General features: G+C 43.8%; 2 protein-coding genes across 6 annotated transcripts in view; one reads left to right on the forward strand and one right to left on the reverse strand.

Annotated features, from left to right (window-relative positions):
* Positions 1-842, forward strand: part of ASZ1 (ankyrin repeat, SAM and basic leucine zipper domain containing 1) — a 70,375-nt gene extending 69,533 nt beyond the window's left edge. Inside the window, exons 12-13 of the mRNA XM_015416011.1 lie at positions 389-502; positions 687-842. Coding sequence (XP_015271497.1) covers positions 389-502; positions 687-842 — 270 coding nt within the window. The remainder of the gene's footprint in view (positions 1-388; positions 503-686) is intronic.
* Positions 843-8,298: 7,456 nt separating this feature from the next.
* ST7 (suppression of tumorigenicity 7) overlaps positions 8,299-22,391 on the reverse strand; it is a 160,871-nt gene continuing 146,778 nt past the window's right edge. For 2 of the 5 annotated variants that reach the window (XM_015416017.1, XM_015416021.1), the window contains 5 exons: positions 21,125-21,227; positions 14,133-14,283; positions 12,204-12,296; positions 10,356-10,495; positions 8,299-8,598 (listed from right to left, as the gene is read on the reverse strand). In XM_015416017.1, the coding sequence (XP_015271503.1) occupies positions 8,503-8,598; positions 10,356-10,495; positions 12,204-12,296; positions 14,133-14,283; positions 21,125-21,227 (583 nt within the window). In that variant the 3' untranslated portion in view covers positions 8,299-8,502. The remainder of the gene's footprint in view (positions 8,599-10,355; positions 10,496-12,203; positions 12,297-14,132; positions 14,284-21,124; positions 21,228-22,391) is intronic. The other 3 variants (XM_015416018.1, XM_015416020.1, XM_015416019.1) reach the window with 3 other exon arrangements.

Genomic DNA, 22,391 nt, shown 5'->3' on the forward strand with positions numbered 1-22,391 from the left:
CTGTCACTTTTGGGGGGATTTAAGTATCCCCCCGGTATTTTTTCCGTGTTTTTAGATTTTTGTGCACACCTGGGGACTGCCCCAAGTGTGCACAAAAATCTCCTTCCTCCCCAGGTGCCCCCGATGTGCGGATTTAGGTAGCCGCACGCAGGGGGCGCGTTTCGCTATAAATATATAGATGGCTTTTCAGCAGTAGTATTATTTTTTAATGAGAAGCTGTTTGTCCCTGTAGTTACAATGCACCTGCTTTCTGCTAACAGTCTTAACCTGCAACAGAAGATGTATCTTTTGTGTTGTTGACTAGAATTGAGTTTCAGTTAACGGTGATGTTCTACTGTAAATGAATGGAATTTAAGTGCATTTTAACAGACAATGTTTCATTTATTAGTTGGTGCTGGAATGGAATCCGCCCCAAAGCCTCACTAAAGTTTGTGAAGACCTGGTTTCCAGTGCAGACAGTTTGAATGGACAAGTTAGCAAATTAAAGGAGGTTATTAAAAAGGTATATATGCACTAGAAAATCAAATTGGTAATGGTTGGGCAGTGCCTTAGTATGCCACCTTGGTATACTGTGATGTTAGCTGTATAGTTGACTCAATTCTAAGCACTTTGTACTGTTGACTCAATTCTAAGCACTTTGTACTGTTGAATAGGCCTTCAATATTTTCCAACATATATTTTATTAGCTGCAAGATGGACAGAATAATGATCCTTGCCGAATACAATCCCTGGAGAAAAAAGGCAGACGGAACAAAACTTTTTTAAAAATAGCAGCAGCAGTAACCTTGGTTGGATCTGGATGTGTCTTCCTCATCACCAAGATAACTTCAAGGAAGAGCTGAGTCTGAGTTGTATGTTTGGAAAAATGTGTCTTTTTCCAATATGTAAAACTACAAGTTGAATTTACAGTATTCAAAAGTCTTGCTGACTTGTTTTCCCAAAGTACTCTAATGTAAAAATACTGGGAATTAAACTCCATTTAGTGTAACATCTATTTCAGTTTTCCTTGGCATTTTGATAAAATATCTTCATGCATGTGCCCTTATTAATAAAGTTTCATATTTAATTTTATGGAAACTAAATCTTGGTTCTTCAACCCATGTGGAATCTCTTTTTAAGTAACTTCCAGCTGTTTGGGTAATAGTGTGTTGATATAAATATCGAAGCATACAAAAGTGAGTGAAGTAGCAACACAATAAAAGGCATATAAAACCCAGAAACAGACTGGTCCGTGTTACACCATGAACTAATGAGATAGTTCAGAGTTCATTCTACACTGTGATTCTTTTCTCTGCATTAAAACAAATCCCAGCCTGGTATAATCTGGGTCTGTAGGACAAACTAGATGTGATGGCATCAATGCGTCTGACCCATGGATGCTGCCACTATTTTAAAGTGATTTTTAAAAGTTGCAAGGACCAGTCCTCATCAGACTTGCAGTATGGGGGCTGAGTTGTTCTTGCCTCCCATACCCTTTCAAGTGCCAAAAAAACCCCCTCTTCATGGCTGTTTCACCACTTGAAAAGGCATGGGGTAGGGAAAACTAGAGCGAGTCAGCCCACTGTTTGGTGACTTTGATCAGCATCACTTTAAAATGGCAGTGGTGGCATCCACGGGTTGGACCCCTGGAATCTCTCATATCTTCCTTGGCCCCCCGAGTATAATGTTGATGGGGAGTGCGACCTTTACAGTCTCACATTCAGTTCAAAGTTGTGAATAGCATTGTCTTGGTGCAGCACCGCCGCTGTTAGATTGTTATCTAAAGACCTGATTTCTGTTTTTCCTAGTTTAAAATAAAAAAATATCAAAATCAGAGCCTTCCTGATATGTGGCTTAGGGCTGTGGTGCTAGTTATCAAGAGAAGTGTTGAACAAGGTTATAAAAATATTGACTATATAATTGGGTAAAAATATATAAATTAAAAACTGAGTGTTTTTAACTAGAGAATGGTTCTTGGGCAGCCAGTTCTACCTTGGTATCCTGCCCTGGTGTAAATTCCTACCCCAGTTGCACTTTTTCTAGTACAATGCAGAGAATGTGAATCTACATCTCTTCTCTCTTAGTAGCAATATCCACAGACTATAACTACTTTCTATTTTCCATCTGCATGTACACACTAAGGATGCCAGCCCTCAAGGTGGGACCTGGGGATTCCTTTGGAATTACAGCTCATCTCCAAACTACAGAGATCAATTCTCCTGAAGAAAATGGATGCTTTGGGGGGTGGACTTCACGGCATTGTATCCCACTGAGGTCCCTGTCCTCCCCAGGCTCCATCTCCTAATCAGGAGAGTATCTGCTTCATTAAAAAAAAACACCCCACAAATATAAAATTTAGTATCATGAATGCACCAGTTTCTATTTATTTCAGATACATAGACACCAGCCCAAGCCTAAGTGCCTGAGGAAGACAATCGTAGTGGTGTCCTCCTGTCGTGGGCTTGGATCCTGGAAGGCATCCCCCCCCCAGTAGAACAGGGCTTCCCCATACCCCACTCCAGATGGTGCTCCTGTTGCCCCTCAGGAACGGTGTTGAAGGGGGAAGCATGGGGTCTGCAGTGGGAGGGTGAATTGGCAGGAATAAAAACCTTATCTCTTTTTATTATTGAAATCTGTAGCCATTGTGACAATCAAATCATCATTGTCACAGTCACCTAAATAGTTGACAATTTGTTGCCTTCATGGTACCCCCAAAAGCAGGTAAATTACCACAAGTATATTTCTGGTCTGTAGTTAATCACAGGCATTAACAAGAGAGGCAGTTGAGCAGGAAGGGGGTATTAAACCTTTTTACTGCACCAATCTTCCCTCTGCTAACTACTCAGAGCCTTTTGAAAACTGCTGGAAATCACAGTGCCAGTGTTGTAGGTTTTAACTCAAGTAGACTGAAATGTGGATTACAAACAATTCTTTCACTTCTTACATTGCATTAAAGTACATTTAGAAGTAGCACAGTAGAACTAATGGGCTGCCATGAGTGAAGTTTTATGGGCTCACCAGGGCTTCTGAAGCTTCCTTTCATACAAGAACACTACACCCCTCCCCCCAGCCGCACTTGTTCCATACCCTCTGCTACAGCAGAAAAAGCCAAGCTGGAAGATAAAATTGTAGAAGGCCAGATGGATGGATGGAGGTTCTTTGGATATATGTGTGTGTGCGCGCACACACGCGCGCATGTGTGTAGGAGTCTTTGTCTAAAAAGTGTACTTAATGCCTCTTCTAAATGTCCCAAGTATTGGGTACAGATTGGATATGGTAGACCTATCCTGATGTAGTATTCAAGTCACCTTGCTCCTCCCATGCCCAGGTACGTTCAAAGAACTTAGTTCATGGTGGTGGAAAGTGTCGGAAAGTCACAGACACCCTGTGGTGCCCCCATGGGGTTTTCAAGGCAAGATACATACAGAGGTGGTTTGCCATTGCCTGCCTCTGCATAGCAACCCTGGACTTTCTTGGTGGTCTCCCATCTACGTTCTGACATCTGACGAGATCGGGCAAGCCTGGGCCATCTGAGCCAGGGCATTTAATCCATAGAGTGTCTGTTGGGAGATTTATTTATTTTTATAGAATTCATTTATGGGAATGTTTACAATTTAAGACCTTTTTAGCTTCATATGAAAGCTTTATATAGAATTTATTGATATAAAGGCATGTTCCATTAAGATCTTCTGTGTCGAGAGCTAATGTCGAGAGCTAAATGTTGGTAATTTCAAAATAAGAGAACATTGGTTAAATTAAACAGATTAAGATTAAAGGTATTGATTTAGTTGTAGAGCCTTTGCACCTAAATAACAGGACTAAGGTTCCCTGGCCTGCTTGTGAATTCACCACTCAATCAGTTCTGCAAAAGTCTGAGCATTGGTAACTTATTCAGGTTAGTTGCATAAATTGTATTAGAGGGTTCTATGAGGAAAGCATATTTAGGATTGCCGTTTAAACCAGTCCTGTGCTCACTCTCCCTTTAAGTACTCTTAGATCAGTACCAAATGCTGCTTAGTGCTGAAATTTGAAATACTTCCATCTGTCTCTGATTTAAGCACATGCTGTTGACACAAATCTTGCTTACATTACATTGGGGTTTTGCTATGAGGCATCTGTAAGGGTCAGGCTATTCCAGGTGTCCCCAGCCTTTTTGAGTCTGTGAGAACCCTGGGAATTCTGACAAAGGGTGTGGTCGGTACAACCACAAAACGTCAGGGAAGGGAGGTTATGCATAACCCCGATAGTAACTCTTCAGCACGTCAAGCAGAAGCTCCGTTTAACAGGATTCATTTTAATCTGCATAGCCAGTCAGAAGCTGTACTGGGCAAAAGCCCCACCTGACCCCTTCCACTTTCTAAACATACTTGACAAGTGCCAGGAAAGGTGTTGGCTAGAGCCCTAGTCTACATGGGTGGCATATTGGGGACCCCTGGGCTACTCCTTTGATTAGCCTAGCAGAAAACAAGCCTACTATGAACCTTACAATCCCAACAGCAGCTGTAAATGTTTTCATTTCTGTGAGAGCCCTCATGCCTTCCCTAGCTACTTGCCACACCAGATCCTATCTTCAGCTGAAGTCTTACTTATTGTGCGACTTTTGCACAAGTAGCACCATCTCTGGAGCTCTATCCGCAGCCATGCCCACCAAAGTAACTCTTGTCTTCCTGGAAAAATTGGCTGTTTGTATTCCAGCTGGCATTTGGATTGTGAAATAGATCGTTATTGCCAGGAGTTTCTTTACTGTTCTGTGAGTTGTAATTCATACTATTTGTATTTATGCTGTAAGCTGTGTCAGACTTTTTCAGGCCACATGTTCAGATACACTTAATAAAATAAGAACTGATTGAAAATAGGGAACAAGTGTATAAAATCCATTGGAAATCATGTTTAAAATACAGCATAAATGTTGATCCTTGTGCGTGCAAAAACAGATTCTAGAATCCTTTTTGGCAACCATAGGGTTAACCTGGTTAAACAGCATCCATGTGCCTGCAGAATTGGCACCCACTTGTGTTATGCCTTGTGTACAGCAGTCCCTGTCCACATGATCAGGTCATTAAAATATTACCATGTTGGTTCAAATAGCAGCCCCACTCATCCTTCCAGAATATTGTGGGTTGTTCACACCTCCATTGTATAGATGTGGAATTAAGGCCAGATGCCTGAAGCCATCAAGTTCTTACTGCAGGAAGGATTGGATTGGAATGTAGGGATCCTTGGTTCCAACCTACATTGCTCTGGACTTAGTGGCACATTCTACACTACCTGTGTCTTGGAGTTACAGGGCTGTTCTCAGAGAATACTTCATCCTTAAGTATGATTTCTTTGACAACATTTTGTATAAAAATACCATACGTTCCCGAAGCATCCTTAGCAATGTATATAAAGGTATGTGAATTAATATCCAGCAATTTTAGTTTTTTAGAAATACCATTAGCCTTTTTTCCCCATTTGCCTGCTTTAAGGGTATAATAGATAACTTCTATATTGCTAATATTTCCTAGGCATTACAACACTTAAATACAATACACCACCTTATTGGCATATATGACAGTAAAAATAAAACTTCATCAGGTAACGGTACACCTGCAAATTTTAAAACAAGTTAATTTTTAAAAAGGTTCCTTGCTGCCAAAATTTTGGACAAGAATTCAGCAATCTGTGCAGTAACTTCTGGTAACTTATCAGCTAGAAGGTACCTAATTGCATTGTCAGAGTTAATCCTAGACAGTAAGGGCTTAATCCAAAGTGATCGAAGTTGTGAGGGAAGGGGGCATCGTAATAGAATACGATCTAGAATTAGGTTCTCCAGATGAGCAATTACAAATCCCGTCGCATTTCGGGATACCTCTATATCTACCTGTAACTCAAGATGAGGGGAATACATTAAATCTGGCTAGCATAAAGGCTCTGCGTTGCAACGGGATCACCAAGTTAGAGAAGTATTGTGCCATACTATTTGGTATGTATCCAAGGCCAAGGGAAAGGTGGGGAGCTAGTACCCCCGGCACCAGCCTGGATTATTTGTGCTTTGATGTCCCAAATTCTTCTATGGATTGTCCGCTATGTATAATTCTCATCTTGATTTTCCACGATGTCCAGATCAATGCCTAGGCATTACAATTATAATATGGTCCAAGTGCTGTTAGCTAATGTAAATAACTAAAATTATTGATATGATGCCCTGGGCACAAAAGAAATATACACATAACTATAGGTCTGTTACACAAAATCAATCTGTATAATTAGCACTTACCGACCTTTACTGTAATTTAAATGAGCTTTTTGGATGACATGTCCATTTTAGACCCCTTCCAGTCTGGTTTTCGCCCAGGACATGGGATGGGGACTGTATTGGTCGCCCTCACGGATGACCTTCAGAGGCATCTGGATGGAGGTGGGTCAGCAGTGCTGTCGTTCTTAGACTTGTCAGCAGCGTTCTACATGGTCGACCATCAGCTACTGATCTACCGCCTTGCTGATTCTGGAGTTCAGGGGCTTGCCTTACAATAGCTTGCATCCTTCCTTCAGGGTCAGGAACAAAGGGTGGCAATGGGAACAGCTGTTCTGTAGGCACCCAATGGTTTGTGGAGTGCCTCAGGGCCGGTACTTTCCCCGATGCTGCTTAACATCTATATGTGCCCCCTTGCCCAGATTGACTAGAGGCATGGGCTAGGGTGTCACCAATATGCGGATGACACCCAGCTCTATCTGCTTTTGGGCGGCCAACCCTGGAAGATCTGGACTGGGCATTACAAGCTGTGGCTGGTTGGCTTAGACTGAGTCGACTGAAACTGAATCCGACAAAGACGGAGGGTCCTGTGCTTGAGCCGGGGTGGCCCAAGTGTAGTGATTTCACTCCCGATCTTTGATGGGGCGCAGCTGGTGCGAGCGCCAGAGGTTTGAAGCTTGGGAGTGCTCCTGGATGCCTCTTTAATAATGGAGGGCCAGGTAGCAGCCACTGCCAAGTCAGCCTTTTATCATCTTTGGCTGATCAGGCAGTTGGTTCCCTTCCTCGAACCCAACGACTTGGCAACAGTGATCCATGCGATGGTCACCTCAAGGTTAGACTACTGTAATGCTCTCTACATGGGGCTGCCCTTGTCCCAAATCTAGAAGCTCCAGCTAGTGCAAAATGCTGTGACCAGGCTGTTGATGGGCCTACCTATACATCCAGCCTGTGCTGAGAACACTGCATTGGCTGCCAATAGCATACCAGATTTGCTTCAAGGTGTTGGTTTTGACCTTTAAAGCCCTTTATGATATGGGTCCAGCATACCTAAGGGACTGCCTTTCCCCATGTTCCCCAGAGAGCACTGCGTTCTGGGGCCCAAAACCGATTGGCCCTTCCAGGTCCCAAAGATGCCAGGTTGGCGATAACCAGGGCCAGGGCCTTCTCGGTGGTGGCTCCGTACTAATGGAATGAGCTCCTGGAAGAGATCAGGGCCCTGCGGGACCTTTTACAGTTCCGCAGGGCCTGTAAGACAGAGCTCTTCCACCAGGCATTCGACTAAGGAGCCACATATACACCGAGGAGTGTTCCTGTGCCCTGGCCTTACCATCTTTAGCCCACCCGTGCTGCATGTATATAAAGAGATCAATGGAGCTGGCGCAGGAACATCATTACTATTGCCACCTAGAAGAAGAGATTGGATTTATACCCCGCCCTTCACTACCCAAAGGAGTCTCAGAGTGGCTTACAAACTCCCTTCCCTTCCCTTCCCCACAACAGACACCCTGTGAGGTAGGTGGGGTTGAGAGAGCTCTGACAGAAACTGCTCTTTCAAGGACAGCTCTTGTCAGAACTATGGCTTGTCCAAGGTCATCTAGCAGGTGCAAGTGCAGGATTAGGTCATCCAGCAGGTGCAAGTGCAGGATTAGGGAATCAAACCCGGTTCTCCCAGATTAGAGTCTGTGCACTTAACCACTACATCAAACTGACTCTCCTGTTCTATGGAATATTGTGCAAATCTGAAATTCTCTGCTCTCGCACTTTATCTCAATACTGTTCGAGCACTTTAGGATAACCGATTTGTTTATGGGTTTTGGCTGTTTTTATGATGGATTTTAATTGTAGTTACACATGCATTTTATGGAAGCCGCCCTGAGCCTGCCTCAGCAGGGAGGGCGGGGTATAAATTGAATTAAATAAATAAATAATACTGTCCCCATGTTATATTGGTGCTATCCCCAGCCTAAGAACACTAATTCACATTCCTGCATAATGGAAGCAGGTGAAGGGGCTAGCTTTGTTTCAAGAAATAACAATACAAGACTACTGCTGCAATGCACAAAAAGTTTATTTTTAAAGGGTTTTTTTATGTTTTCTGAAAGCAAAGTGTAATAGAACCAAACAGATGTATTTTGTACAACAACAACAAAAATTATAACAGACAATGAGGAGTTTTAAGTTGTGGAACAGCTTCCCTTTTGTTTAAAAAAAACCCATGCTTTCTGGTGGTCAACAAGAAGTTGGCACAGGAAATGTCAGGGCAGTTGTTGAGAACTATTTGTTTTCCTTCAGATCCTTGTCAGCTGATGCCAGAGGCTGGAGGGCAGGATGCTTTCCACTTTCTCCATGACAAAGTTCAAGGGGGCAAAGAGTGTACTGAGAAACTGCAAAGCAAACAGAGACCAGGGAATCAGATCCCAGGGATAACCCCCTTCCCTCCTCGCCATAAGAGAACAATAAACGGTAACACCTCCACGAAGGTGCCTATGGGCTTTGTCCACCTTCTAGTACAGTCAATTTTTTAAAAAAGGCACTTAACATTCAGCGAGGTGCCATTCTGAACATTTCTTTGTGCTAGAAATAATCGCCCAAGAACGGGAGATGTAAGGAGAGCCATTATTTTTTCCAGCCAGCTGTGTCAAATGTTCTCAAGAAGGGCACGTAATGTACCACTACTGTCCTTGTGTATATATCACTGGACGAAGGGCATTGTTACAATCTGTTCAGTTTTAATTTAGACATAACACTCCTGTTTCTATTTACCGTACTCATAATTCAAATACAAGTCCTGCTTGGAGCTGTTTGTTTAAGCAATGATTGGGTGGATGTAAATTTTACACAGATTTGTTAACAATATCAGATGTGCCCAATAAAATCTAGAAGATGACGAACAGACATAAGGCACAAACTGACCCTCCCCCCCCCTATACGGCATTAAAGAGGAGTCTGTTTTAGGCACAGATGGTCTTTGGTTCTGGTACCATGGCTGCTTCTGCTACTGAACATAGTTGCTGCGTTCCAAACCATCCTTGGCCATCTCTTCTACTAACGCCAACAAGAAATAATTGATGTTATATCTGAACTGGAACTCGAAAATAAAAACATGATGTCTCAAAGCATCACCCCTATTTTCCAATAGATTTCAGGTTTATGTTAAACTGCTACGTTTTTTTCTTCATCCCAGTTGACCCTATTTAGTAAAATAAACATTCTAGTTGATCTCATGAGAATAGCTTCAGAAAAACAACTAACTACAGGAAAAGGACAGGGAGTAAGCTCATCCATGAAAAAACTTTTGTTACTTATTGTTAGAATTCTTTCAAACAGGTGGATAATTCTAATTAATTTTAATTATGCACTATCTGATAGTAATTCTAACAGCAACCTTGGGAGGCAGGCCAGTATTGTTATGCCCATAGATGCTGAGAGACAATGACACACCTAAGGCCACTTACAGTCTAGTCCTAAGCAGGTCTACTCAGAATCCCACTTATTAGGGCTTACTCCCAGGCAAGTGTCCTTAGGAAAAGTATATTGCTAGTGCATTTATAGCTAAGGTAAGATTTAATCCATAGACTTCTATCTATCACATTTTAATCTCATCTCTCCTCCAAGGGGTTCAGGGCACTATGTACAATTCCTCTCCCCTCCATTTTATCCTCATAAGAACCCCATAAACTAAGCAGGGCTGAACGAGAGAGAGAGTAGCTTGGCCAGGGTCACCCAGCAAGCTTCATGGCTGAGAGGGAATTTGTATCTGGGTCTCCCTAGTCTTAGTCTAACCACTAAACCAGGTTGACATCTGGAGAAACGGCTTTGTGACTCCGCTCTTTGCCGCCATACTATGCCAACTCTACATTTACCTCCTACACAGTGTTTTGAAACCCACTGCTTATGCAGCTGCAAACATCAAATTCCCCCCTTGCTCTCAGCATCATTTAATTGGACTTAGTACAAAATTGTAATGTGGGCCTCCACCACCATACCATCCCACACATACAATCTCATAAGTAAATCAAAGAAGACAATTACTGTGTTTCTGAAGGAATGCACACAAATGACAATGGCATCAATGCCTGTGGATGGTAATAAAGTCGACTGAGTCCCCTCCTGCCCTCCATGTGTGGCTCAAGCTACTCACTGCTTTTGCAAAGACTCCCATTAGCTCTGGGAACTGATGTGTCAGGAGGGCCAGCATAGCTGTGAAGGAACATAATCCGGCAGTGAAGAGAATGAAGAAGGGAAGCTCTTTCTTGGGGTAAACTGAGACTTCATGAAATGCTGCAAAGAAAACGCCAGGAGTTTAAAAACAAAAACGGAAAGCCAAGAGAAGCAAAACCCAGACGTTTCAAGAGTGAAGTGGTTGTAGGTAAGACACACTGGTTAGAAGCAAAATCCAAAAATGAGATCCATACTATGCTTTTTATTAGGGCCAACAAAGATATCCTAAGCAGTGTGCAAGCTTTCAAGTTCTCCCAAACTCTTTGTCAGTCCCCTCCCCCCTTGGAACATCCAGCTTGAACAAGAGTTCTGGAGAACTTGCAAGCTTGCATACTGTTCTGTGTCAGTTTATAGTAAAAGGCATTGTGTGCAAAACCGATGCATTTCAAGTGTGCTCTACAGAGGCGGACTGCCTCTGCAACAGCCAGAGAGAAGCACACAAAGAATGACAGCGCAGGAGCTAAAACACTACTTCAACCTTCAAAGATGTTCTGGAAGTTGTAGGACCCAATTCAGTGAGGAATCGGATAACCCCCATTCTGAACACTGTATCTTTGAATCTCTTCCTTGGGAAGTTTCTCTGCCAACTTGGTTGTCTACAAATCCTTCAGCTGTTTCAATCCCGCCCCCCCCCCTTGCTCTTTGGTCATGACAAATCCCCTTCATCATGATGTTAACAGTCTGCTTAATGTAAAGGGATCTGTGGACATTATTACCAAATAGGGAACAGATCCAGTCACCTTGTTGCAATGTTTTCAACAGCCTTCTAATTTCCCCTCATAGGTCTCAAACAAAATGGAGAGCACTAAATTACTATTATTGAAGAAGTTTCTACTGAAAGAATCTCTTTTTCAATTGATGGGAAAATGTCATACTAGTAAAGAGTTTTTGTAGCTTCGTAACGATGAAGAGCAGGAAGGAGACAGTTACCTTGTATGTTGCCATAAGCACAAGTTGGAACAAGCTATTGTGCTGACTCTGAACTGCCTATTTTGACTTCTCTCAATGTTCCCTCCTCTAAAACAGTAAAATGTGCCAAACACCTTTTGTATGTCTGCAGCAGCATTTTAAGGTGAAAGTATATACGGGGGATTTGATTGTAGATCCCCAACATAAGGAGCCGCTCAGCACAGAGAGTCAGGCCCCGAGGGGCCACCTCCCCCCGCCACTTTCAGGGACTGCAGTGGCAGAAGTGGGAGGGTGGCCTCATCACCTGTCTGCGGTCGGCTGCCCAAGAGCGTCTGTCTGCAGGGGGGGATGGCCTGAGTTCATTTTTCACGAGGCATACAATGCTGGTGGACATTTACCGGATGTGAAACAACTCTGGCGGGTATCCGGCAGATTCAATGGGCTGGATCCAGCAGAAGACATTGCTAAAGGAACCAAAGCAGACCTTTCCCTTCGCATTCCACAATTTGTCCCTCTGATCCCATCTGAGTATTGTGACGGTCTCACTGCTAAAGTGCACCATGGTAGAGGGCACTGCAGCCATGAGGGGGTATCAGGTAAAATAACCTTTCTTCTCCTGTTAGCCGCTTGAGTCAGTGGAAGTGAGGAAAGGAGACTGTTTTACTGGATTCCTCCTCATGACTGCTGTGTCCTGTACGGCAGTGCATTTTGTTTATGAAGCTCTCTCAATCCTTAGGATTTTTGGAGCAAGGTGAGGGGAAAAGTTTTTCCACAACAAGAACACTTTCTGTTTGTGAAGGCCAGTCACAGATGTTTTCCTTTCTGTGAAAGTTTTAAAAGAGAGAAGGCTCCTACTTACATGGAAGAAGTTCTCTGTCTGCAGTTTCTGTACAGATGGGATAAGGGTAGAAAAGATGTCCCTTTTCCAAGGGATAAGGGATCATTCTGAAAGCTGTAACAAAAAGGAGGGGGGAAAACCCTCAATTCAAAGACTGCTGAAAGCCTGATATTAATTTAGAGGGCACATTACCTACATTAGCAATTTTTGAGGGGGGGGGAGTAGAAAAGAAAATGCAATTTTTGTTCCTATTTTATTTCCAAACTAAAATTAGAATTTGAATGCATGGCTTTAAACAAGTTTTTTTTGCGTTTTCAAAACTCTGAATAAAGTAATAAAGGAAAGTTAGGGAGGGCACCATCAGAATACCATTGCTGGTTGTTCACCTTGGTAGGGACCTTAATTGAGATCCGTATTATCTATATTCATTTCCATAGCTCTGTTTACAGAGAATCCCAGTGCAAATATGTTTTCCCCCACCTACCAAGTCTGAATTCTTTATGTGTCACGCATAATTTCCCCAATCCAAATAAGTATTATAGAAATGCTATACTCAGGAAGAGCAACAAAAATTTAAATTGCTTGCAAAAGTTAATGCACTGCCTTTAAAGAAGGCGGCATCATCAAGTACATTAAAGGTGCAAAAAGCAGCTGAGGGACTGGTATGGAATGCAGCTGCTGTAGCACTAGAGAACGGAGGGTTTAATTCTTTCTGTTCTGCATTGTTTTCATGATTGGAAATTCTCCACCCCAATTAGGAAAAAGGCACAACGTAGGTATCCCCCCCCCCTCTCGGGTCTTCAAGCAGCCAGGGGGAGGGACATTTCTAATCAAGGAAGTTCACAGGAAAGCTAACACACCTGCCACGGCCCCGATTCTTACTGTCACCACAGGGGAGCTACTTTTTGTAACTAAACTACAGATTTGAGGGTTTGATCATGGGACTCCAGAGTGATATGTGGTTTTCCCTGAATTAGAGCACTGGAATCCATTCATGGTTTTCCATTATTCTATATTATACTTGCTGTTAAAAGACATTAGCTTTTCCCTGCTCTTTTCTGGACAGATGTCCTAAAAATCTCATGTTCCAAGATAAAATGTGAACACATGATGAAAACACAGAGCAGTGCTTTCTGTGCCGATTTTTCTCCATGTACAAACCTCTCCATGAACTTCAGTGAGTCAGACAAGATGGACACTGAGCATCTTTTAAAAGTCATTGTCAGGTAAAGGTGGCCCATCTATTTTTTATTTTTACAACATTTATATAGCACACTTTCTGCTCAATCAGGTCCACCAGGGCAGCTAACAATTAACCAAAATAGATCATAAAACCAATTAAAAACATTTAACATCATGCAGCATCTTAACATTACATAACAACATGCAAACAATTAAAATACATCATACAACCAATTTTAAAAGGAGCCAAAATACACATATAAAACAGAGGGCAGCAAATTAAACCACAAGCTAGGAAGGCGGGATCCTTGAGTGACTGCCAGGCAAAACAAAGAAGTTTTCACCTGTTGGTAGAAACAGTGATACAAACAGGTATCACTGGAGGGAGTTCCGTGATCTTGGTGCGCTATTTGGATTGGGGCTGGATGAGAAGGGGAGTGGGGCTGATCCAGCTACTGGTGCGATTTTGCCTATCAAAGCCAGACCCTTATAAGTCTTGGAAGGAAAACAAAAGCGAGGGATCAGGGCCATTCACTTCTTTAAAATGCTGGAATGTTCCCGTCACAAAGCTTCCAGCATCTCTTTCATTCTGACACAGGGAACACACAAGAGACCACTACCCCTCTTTCTGCAGGAGAGTCTGAACTATTCTCTACGTGGAAACACGTAGGGGCCCTTTCATCTACAGGTGCTGCACTGAACAGGTAGCTGTCCCAGTAGTCTGCCTTCCTCCCCTGCAATACGCTTCTAGGAAAGTGAATTACTTACTGCCTTCCCACGTACAATGTAAGAGATTCAGGGCCCCCTCGACCCGTTTCCAGTGCTGAAGATGAAAGAAAGCGTATGCAATTGCTTCACTGTCTCCTCTCTTCAAGATATGCTCAGGAGGCAGTATTAAGCTCTTCATTTCTAGGAGATACTAGAACAGAAAGACAGCACACAATCATTTCGGGCACATGAAGGGGCAGAGTCTCTTCCTGAAGCCTTTGTGGCGTACATGGATGCACCCATATTCCCGGTAACATTTTCTCTCGCAAGTGTTTTACTAAGCCTGTCAGATGGCCATCCTCACTTGATAATAAATGGAGTAGCAGCTCATACACAAAGTGTGCCTGCAGATGGCAACAGCAGTGCTCGGCATCTCTGTCAGGGTCTCTAGCCCTGTACGCAAACCCCTCTGCACATCGACGAAAGCTGGTGGAGAGGGACAGTGGACAGGAGGGCACTGGTCCTGTCACCAGGGAATTGCCAGCTCGTGAGCACAGCAGTGCCTGTACACTCCCTCCCTGGGATCGGCAACAGTCAGAAAGCAGCATCCCTGATCAAAGGAAGGACCCTCTGCACAGCCAGCTCCTCCGTGCCTTCACACCGTGCAGGTGGCCTTGGGGGTCAGGCAGAGGCCGAGGGCAGGGCCAGTGCGCTTGGGCCGGATCTCCCTGCCTGTGTGTGCTCTCAGTGTGTGGAGAGGTTGTGTGTGGAGGGCTACAGAGAACTATACAGGGAGACAAAAGAAAGGCAAGAAGGAGGATGATTATGATAATGGAAACAGCAGAAAGCAAGCCCTAATTGGAATACCCTGTAACCCAAAGTACTCTGGGGCTTAAGTATTTCAGTAGGACAGCTTGTGGACTTGAACTGCAAGTGAATGGCTAATGACAAAATCATCAACTTGTACAGATGCAATCAGATTTTGTAATAGGTCCCATTCTGGCTAGGTGCTTTTCTGGTTTTACATTGTGTTGCAAACAGCTTTAGAAGTCTATTTTGGACGAATCTATTACATAATATGTACAAACAAGCCCTATACAGTGTGGTGATGTGAGTAGCTTGCTGGATTGCAACCTGCGTTTCAACACCTGACTCAGAGAGGACATAGGTGAGACGGCTCGATCTCTGAAGCATCAGTAAATCATAGCATCCTAGAAGAGGAAAGAATTCAGCCACAGAGAAAAGGGCAACTCCTCTTTCATGGGTCTCCCTGCACCTTGTCTGGATCCTCAGCCGTTAAGTTCACTGGATGACCCTGGGCCATTCACAGTCCCTCAGCCTTGCCTATCCCTCCTTGAAGGCAGGGCGGGCTAGAAAGGCATTTATTTATTTAAAGCTGGGAATGGCTGCCCTGTATTTGCCCCTTTTCCTCTGAAAATTAGCCAACCATCCTTGGCTGCGAAATTAAACTTCAGTTCAGCCTACACAACATATTCTAGAAGTCTACTGAACATGAATTGGTCTCTCTTGCATCTTCACTCTCTGTTTTTCAGATCTATGACTGCAAGTGTGGAAGGATGCAGAGAAAAGGGGCAAGAGGATGAAAATCGGGGGGGGGGATCAAATTGACATATATACAAATATGTGATTATTATTATAGTTGTCCTTATATAATAGGATTCACATTCACAAAGGCAGTCACATCCTATGAAGTTTAACAATCCAGAGTGCAGAAAGGGTTGTTTTACTCCTGGGATTTGCCATGGTAATACATGACAGCCACAAATATCTTTTTCTCACTATTTGTATATACGCAGTTCCTGGCAGTCGGAGCTGGACCTAAGAACGGCTAAGTATTCAACGCACAATCACCATTTCATTTAGAATCAACTTTTATTTAACTCTTAAGCGTCCAAAGGTTCAGTTTACTCATATTCCCTGTTTCCTATAGCTGTCAGGAGCTTTGAAGTCTTAAGTCTTTTGAATGGTTCATGTGGTTAAAGGAGCTGAGTTTCTCCTGACTTGTTAGCTATGAGATTACAAACACACTCGGAGGAGGAGGGTAATAAACAACTTTCCCGGGGGCAAATGTATCAAAGGAAAGGGAGGCTGTATAGAACCAATCAGGAAGGCTACCTCTAACCAGCTGACTTTAAGGATACCAGAACTATACTTCCCAGGATCCTTTATAAATTTAAAGATACAGTGCATCTTGCTATGCTTTACTATTCTGATCTCTGCTGGGGCAGCACAGTATATGCTGCACACACCCAAGATACTTTGAGACAGCTGTGGCCTGAAAACACAGCTTGTACTATTTGTACATGCTGTGAGGGATCTATAGTTGACTCTGAGCACCGTAGCTGGATGTACATGCACTCTCTCGATAGATAGATAGATAGATAGATAGATAGATAGATAGATAGATAGATAGATAGATAGATAGATATACATATATACAAGGACAAATAAAATGAATGGAACTCTAACACAGAGAAACATACCATGGGAACATGATGTACAACCATGCATCCATTACGTCCCACACACAGTGAAGCAATGAATGGACAGACATTAGATGCAGACACAGAAAAAGAGCATTTCTCGGGGGGGGGGGGGGGAGAACAGCTCAGAGGGCATTCAATTGCCTTCAGAAGGCATTCAAATCCCTTTGATCAGTTCCCGGGGGGGGGGGGGAACCACTAGGACTTTCAGACATACTCTGCCTCAAACCATTTGCAGTTGCCATAAAGGAAATGAGTCTTCAGAAGATACTTGAATTGTATGGTGAGTTGATTAGCCTCCAAAAATGCAAATCAAGGGGTGATAATTTCCTGAAATCCTGACCATGTAAAAAAATTACCACCCAAAAGTAATACAAAAGTTGTGATATCTGAATAAAAATAGGACAAACAGAGAGTAAGAAAAGTACAACAAAGCTGTATTTTGACAACACAGTATTTTTTATCACAGTGGCGCCTCCAAATTAGTGTAGAGAAGACACAAGAATGTAAAATGAGAAGAGAAACAGGAGACACTTGCAGCGAGATGGGATTTCAGAATACACTGAAGGCCATAAACTAACAGCTAAAAGCCAAGCTATGTGTTCAAAAGGTACAGTTTTCTTGGCAGGACTACCAGCGTGGAGGGGGAGGAACTGGAGCCTTTACCTCCCCCACCCCCATTTTAGGTCTGAAATAGACAAGATGGTCTGCCTGTAAAATGTGAAGTGTAGGCTTGTGTAGCCTCAGTTCACCTCAGGACTGTGCAAAAAAGGTAGAAGGACTATAGCTCTTTTTCCTCCATTCTGGCTTGCTATTCGAAACTGCTCTACTACTAGCATTTTAAAGGAAAAGATATATCCAGTTAAAGAAGAACGCAATTGTTTTTATTTATTTGCTTAGTTCATTTATACACTGCCTTTCTACCCAATGAGGACCCAAAACGGCTTACATCATTCTCCCGCCCTCCATTTTATCACAACAAGAACCCCATGAAGTTAAGTGAGTATGAGAGAGCATGACTGGCCTGAGGTCACCCAGCAAGCTTCCACAGCAGAGTGGAGATATGAATGAGGGTCTCCCAGATCCTAATACAGCACTCTAACCACTGCACCATGCTGGCTCTAGACGACAGCCAACTTTTATTCAGGAGCTCCTAATATCTTTGGTCAGCTCACTCCTTTTACTGTTGTAGCACCCATACTGATAATACTGCAGCAGTTTTTATGAGGCCCCACACACACATTATCATTATCTAAAAATGCACTGACTGATTTCATAATTTCATCCTGAATCCCTCCAAGAGTAGCTCTCTGAGAATCCTACCATCCCTACTGAAGTGTGAAGTGCCACCTGATCCTTGGCCTATAACACTTCAGACTGTCACAATAGCAACCGTTCTCCCTGTATAGAAAGCTAGCTTGTCAGACAGAATTATTTTAGCTTAACCTTCTCCCCAGCATGCTTCTCCTCTATATGAAGGTTAGAGGCACAGTCCCCAGCTGAAATTATACAGGGCAGGAAGGGCTACATTATGTGATTCTTCTTACATGTGTCTCAGAAGATCTCGAAAATACGTGCCAGGAACAGAATGACATTTTCATGAATGAACCTCAGAGAGACTTTCAGCTTAAAATATATCACTTCTAAATGTTCTTAGTGTGGGAGAAAAAGTGGAAGATACTTTTTTAAAAAAAAATCAAAGGTCCATTTAAAATTAAATAGGTTTTACTTTCAGATTACAAGACCAGGGCAATGTAAATACAAACAAACCATCCCTTGTAAAAATGGCCTTAGACTAGAGACTGCATACCCCAAGGAAGACATTCAGAGGTCCACACCAGTCATGGACAGGAGTGGTGGTGGATGTACGTTCATACCAATGACAGGCCATTTATGTCCAAAGTGAGAGTAGAAAGGGCATGTTATTTTTAAAAAATAAAGCTTGAGTGCCCAAGCGGGAGAACTAAAACATTCTCCATCCTGCATTGTATTCCAGCGAGTTCAGCATTATTCTACCAGCCAGACTTATATCTGATATTTTTCTAGAAGAAAAAAGAATGTGGAAAGCCCCAGAATGCATTGAGGTAAAGTGTTGGGAGCAGTGTTCCCTCTAAGCTGAGTTAGTGTGAGCTAGCTCACAGCTTTTTAGCATCCGGCTCACACATTTTTGTCTTAGCCCAGGAAGGATGGCTCCAGAGCAAGCTAATTTATGCAGTAGCCAAATCGCTGGCTCACAACTTTAATGCCAGTAGCTCACAAAGTAGGATTTTGGCTCACAAGACTCCACAGCTTAGAGGAAGCATTGGTTGGGAGGGTCAGAATTTTATTATTTGCACTCTATGGATACACACAGGAGGATATATTCCTAAATATACAAGATAATCAAAGGAAAGACAATGAAACTCTGAGGCTTGACTAAGACTTTACACAAAAGCCATGAAATACGTTCTTGGTAAGTCCAGTCAAGTAATGCAACACTGAGTATGCTGTTAGAGATAACAAGTGAGGACCCTTGAGAAACTCATGGGAAAATTACCCCACTGGTCACTCCTTAATCCTCTCACTTATGACATCCTAGCCACCTTTTTGTACCCTTCCCTCTCACTGCAATCCTACTGCCATGTCTATGCTCTGCCTATCTGCCCCCACCTTTGGCACTCCACTTACCCCCACCCTCACTGCTCTGCCTACCTGCCCCCCCAGCACTCTACTCACCCCCAACCTCGCTGCTCTGTCTCCCTGTCTCCCCACCCTTGGCACTCACCTCCCACCCTCTCTGCTCTGGCTGCCTGCCCCCCCAGTACTCCATTTACCTCCCACCCTCACTGCTCTGCCTACCTGGCACTCTACTCACCCCCCGCCCTCACTGCTCTGGGTTCAATGCACAGTAGGCCTGTGCATGCACAGTACCGATGTGTGACTGCACAGGTGACCACTTGATGAGCAACAGATCAACCGTCACAGAATTTCAAGACGGCCTCGCACCAAACAAAAAACTTGTTAGTGGAAGCAGTTCACATATTCACCTGCAAGTCATCAAGTGCTGGATGTGCGTTTATGAATCAGCCCAAGGCGAGGGAACGAACCCACCAAACCAAGTCAGCAACAGTCAATTTGTTTCCATTCACCGCACAATGACCAAAAGCTTTTGTAATGCATGTCTCCTTAGTGTGACTTCAGGCTGTGCCTCAGTGGTAGAGCATCAGCTTGTCATGCAGAAGGTTCCAGATTCAATCTCTGGAATCTCCATCTGAAAGGACCTGGTAGCAGGTGGTGTGAAAGACCTCTGCCTGAGATCCCGGAGAGCCACAGCCAGTCCAAGTAGACAATACTGACCTTGAGGGACCAAGGGTTGGATTCAGTATAAGGCAGTTCCATGTTTTCATTCTCTGTCAGACTAGTCTACCTGACCCAGGTGTTGTGAGGATAAAACAGAGGAAGCTATAACCCAAGTATGCTGCCTTGAGCTTCTTGAAGTAAGGGTGGAATAAAAATGTACTAAATAAATTTTAAAAACTCCCAGGACCTTCTATCACTGCCCCATGGATGGTCTGAGAGAATGATACTCTTGGAAGACAAGGGCAGATGAACAACAAAATGAGAAGAATCCAAGACTGAAGTTGGAGGAAATTCTAGGTTGTGCACTAACTCTGCTGTAGAGTAGATGGGTTACCAGAAAGGAAAGCACAATGCATTAGATCCCGCTGATCAATTCTGCGTGTGCTGGTTGGGGGTGAATCACAATTTCTGCCAGTCCCCACTATCTCACAGCAGACTCCCCCCCCCCAATGCTATCCCTGGTGGGCCCCATTTCAGGAAGCAGAGGTGAAGAAGCAGGGTTGCCAACTCTGGGTGCAGAAATTCCTGGAAATTTGGAGTGGAGCCTGGAGAGGGTAGAGTTTGGGGAGATAGGGGATCTAAGTGGGATATGATGCTGTAGAGTCCCCCCTCCTGAGCACCCATTTATTTTGGGGGACCTGATCTCTTGTAGTCTGGAGATTAGTTACAATTCTGGGAGATTTCCATGACCCACCTGGTGCCTGGAAACCCTATGAGGAAGTCACAGAAATCCTTCCATCAGCAGTGATTTTCTGAGGGACCCATGCCAGTATGTTATTTGGAGGGCTCTTGCTGTACATTTGCAGCTACAACTAGCTGTTTTTGTGCTTTTAAAAGCATATTTTCTATGCAATACAAGCACTCTATTTCTGACAGTGTAGGAATCACATTAATGATAGCCAACTGGGGTCACAAGGGCAACATCCAGACCTTGTCCTGATCTGTGCAGAACATAAGAACATAAGAGAAGCCAGTTTTGGATCAGGCCAATGGCCCATCCAGTCCAACACTCTGCATCATACAGTGGCCAAAAATACCAGGTGCCATCAGGAGGTCCAGCAGTGGGGCCAGGACACTAGAAGCCCTCCCGCTGTTACCCCCCCCCAAGCAGCTTGCCAGTAAACCCGGTTACCAGGCTACATTAATACTCCGTGTTACACACCAATCTCAGCTTGTTAACTTATCACTGAAATCCAAGAGCAAACTCACTTTTGGCACATGTGGGTTGAATTCTACAGCTCTGTGAATAGCTTCTACTGCATTCATCTCTGCCGTACTCAGCCCTCGCCTTGAAGCTGCCTCTGGAGAAAATCTGCATAGAATAAAAGAAAACAGAAGCATGGAGGTCAGCTCTATCACAAGGACGAAGCACCCAAGGATCTACAGAGCAGGGGCCACTCTGAACAAGTCTCCTCCTCACTCTCTAAAACTTCCACAGCAAATGGAAATTCTAAACAACCAAATTACACAGAGGCCATCAATGAAAATCCCAGCAGAAGTTAAAAGCACGTTTGCAACTCATCAGGATAACATTCAAACAGTCTCTCAGTATGTTAAATCTAAATTTGCTCTACGTTCTTAGCTAGATTTTTAAAATCAGGACCAAAAACTTTTGGGGTGGGGGCCGGGGAGAGGAAAAATTATGTCTGTAATGGTTCAAGAGCTTTTTAATTTTAAAATACATTTTAGGAAGGCTTTAAAGGAGTTCTCAACCCAATGCCACTGGGACAGGCTGAGACGCAAGCCGGGGGCAATAGCAGTAGTGGGTGATCTACTACTTGCAGCTGCACCCGCTCCTGGTGGTGTGCCCGTACTGCTGGCAAATATCATCTGCCCCAGTGAATGAAAGAAGGATTGGGGAGGGGGAAAAAACCCAGACCATGCAATCTCTTTCTCACCTCACACCCCACGGCTAACTCCATAGCTGTACTTGGCAGGCAGACACCACAGGGAAAGCGGTGAGAAACCTAGCCCTGCCCTCCCAAGCTGGAGTCGCTGTGTAGGGAGGAAAGATGTTGCAGTTGGTACTGGCGATCTACAGGACAAAAAGAATGAAAGAAAAAAAATTACTCAGGTCTTGAAGTGCATACACACTATAATAGCAAACTCTCTACCAAAAGCAGAAAGGAAAGTGGCTTTCCCATGCTGCTGGCTCCCCCGCCCTTTGGGCTGCATTCTGAACCCGTGTGCATGACGTGACGTCTTCTGCTCGGGATTTCTGTGCTTCCACCTCTGAGCAGAATCTGGCTTTGGGGACTCCGTCTTGGCAGGTGCCAAGCATTCCCACAAACTGCCAAATGCCTTCAGCTCTGAATCAGGTTGGCAGTAGCTGAAGCAGCAGCAGGGGGGGTGCTGAGCACCTTGGAGGGCTCTTCCTAAGCAAACGATTTTGTTTGACAGACCGGGATAATAACACCACCACTGGCATGCCAGAGACTCTGAAGATCAAGCATTTACTGGATATCTGCCTGAAACT

The sequence above is a fragment of the Gekko japonicus genome, unplaced genomic scaffold, assembly GCF_001447785.1.
Source record: "Gekko japonicus isolate JY-2015 unplaced genomic scaffold, Gekko_japonicus_V1.1 scaffold159, whole genome shotgun sequence".
In the NCBI taxonomy this organism is placed as follows: Eukaryota; Metazoa; Chordata; class Lepidosauria; order Squamata; family Gekkonidae; genus Gekko; species Gekko japonicus.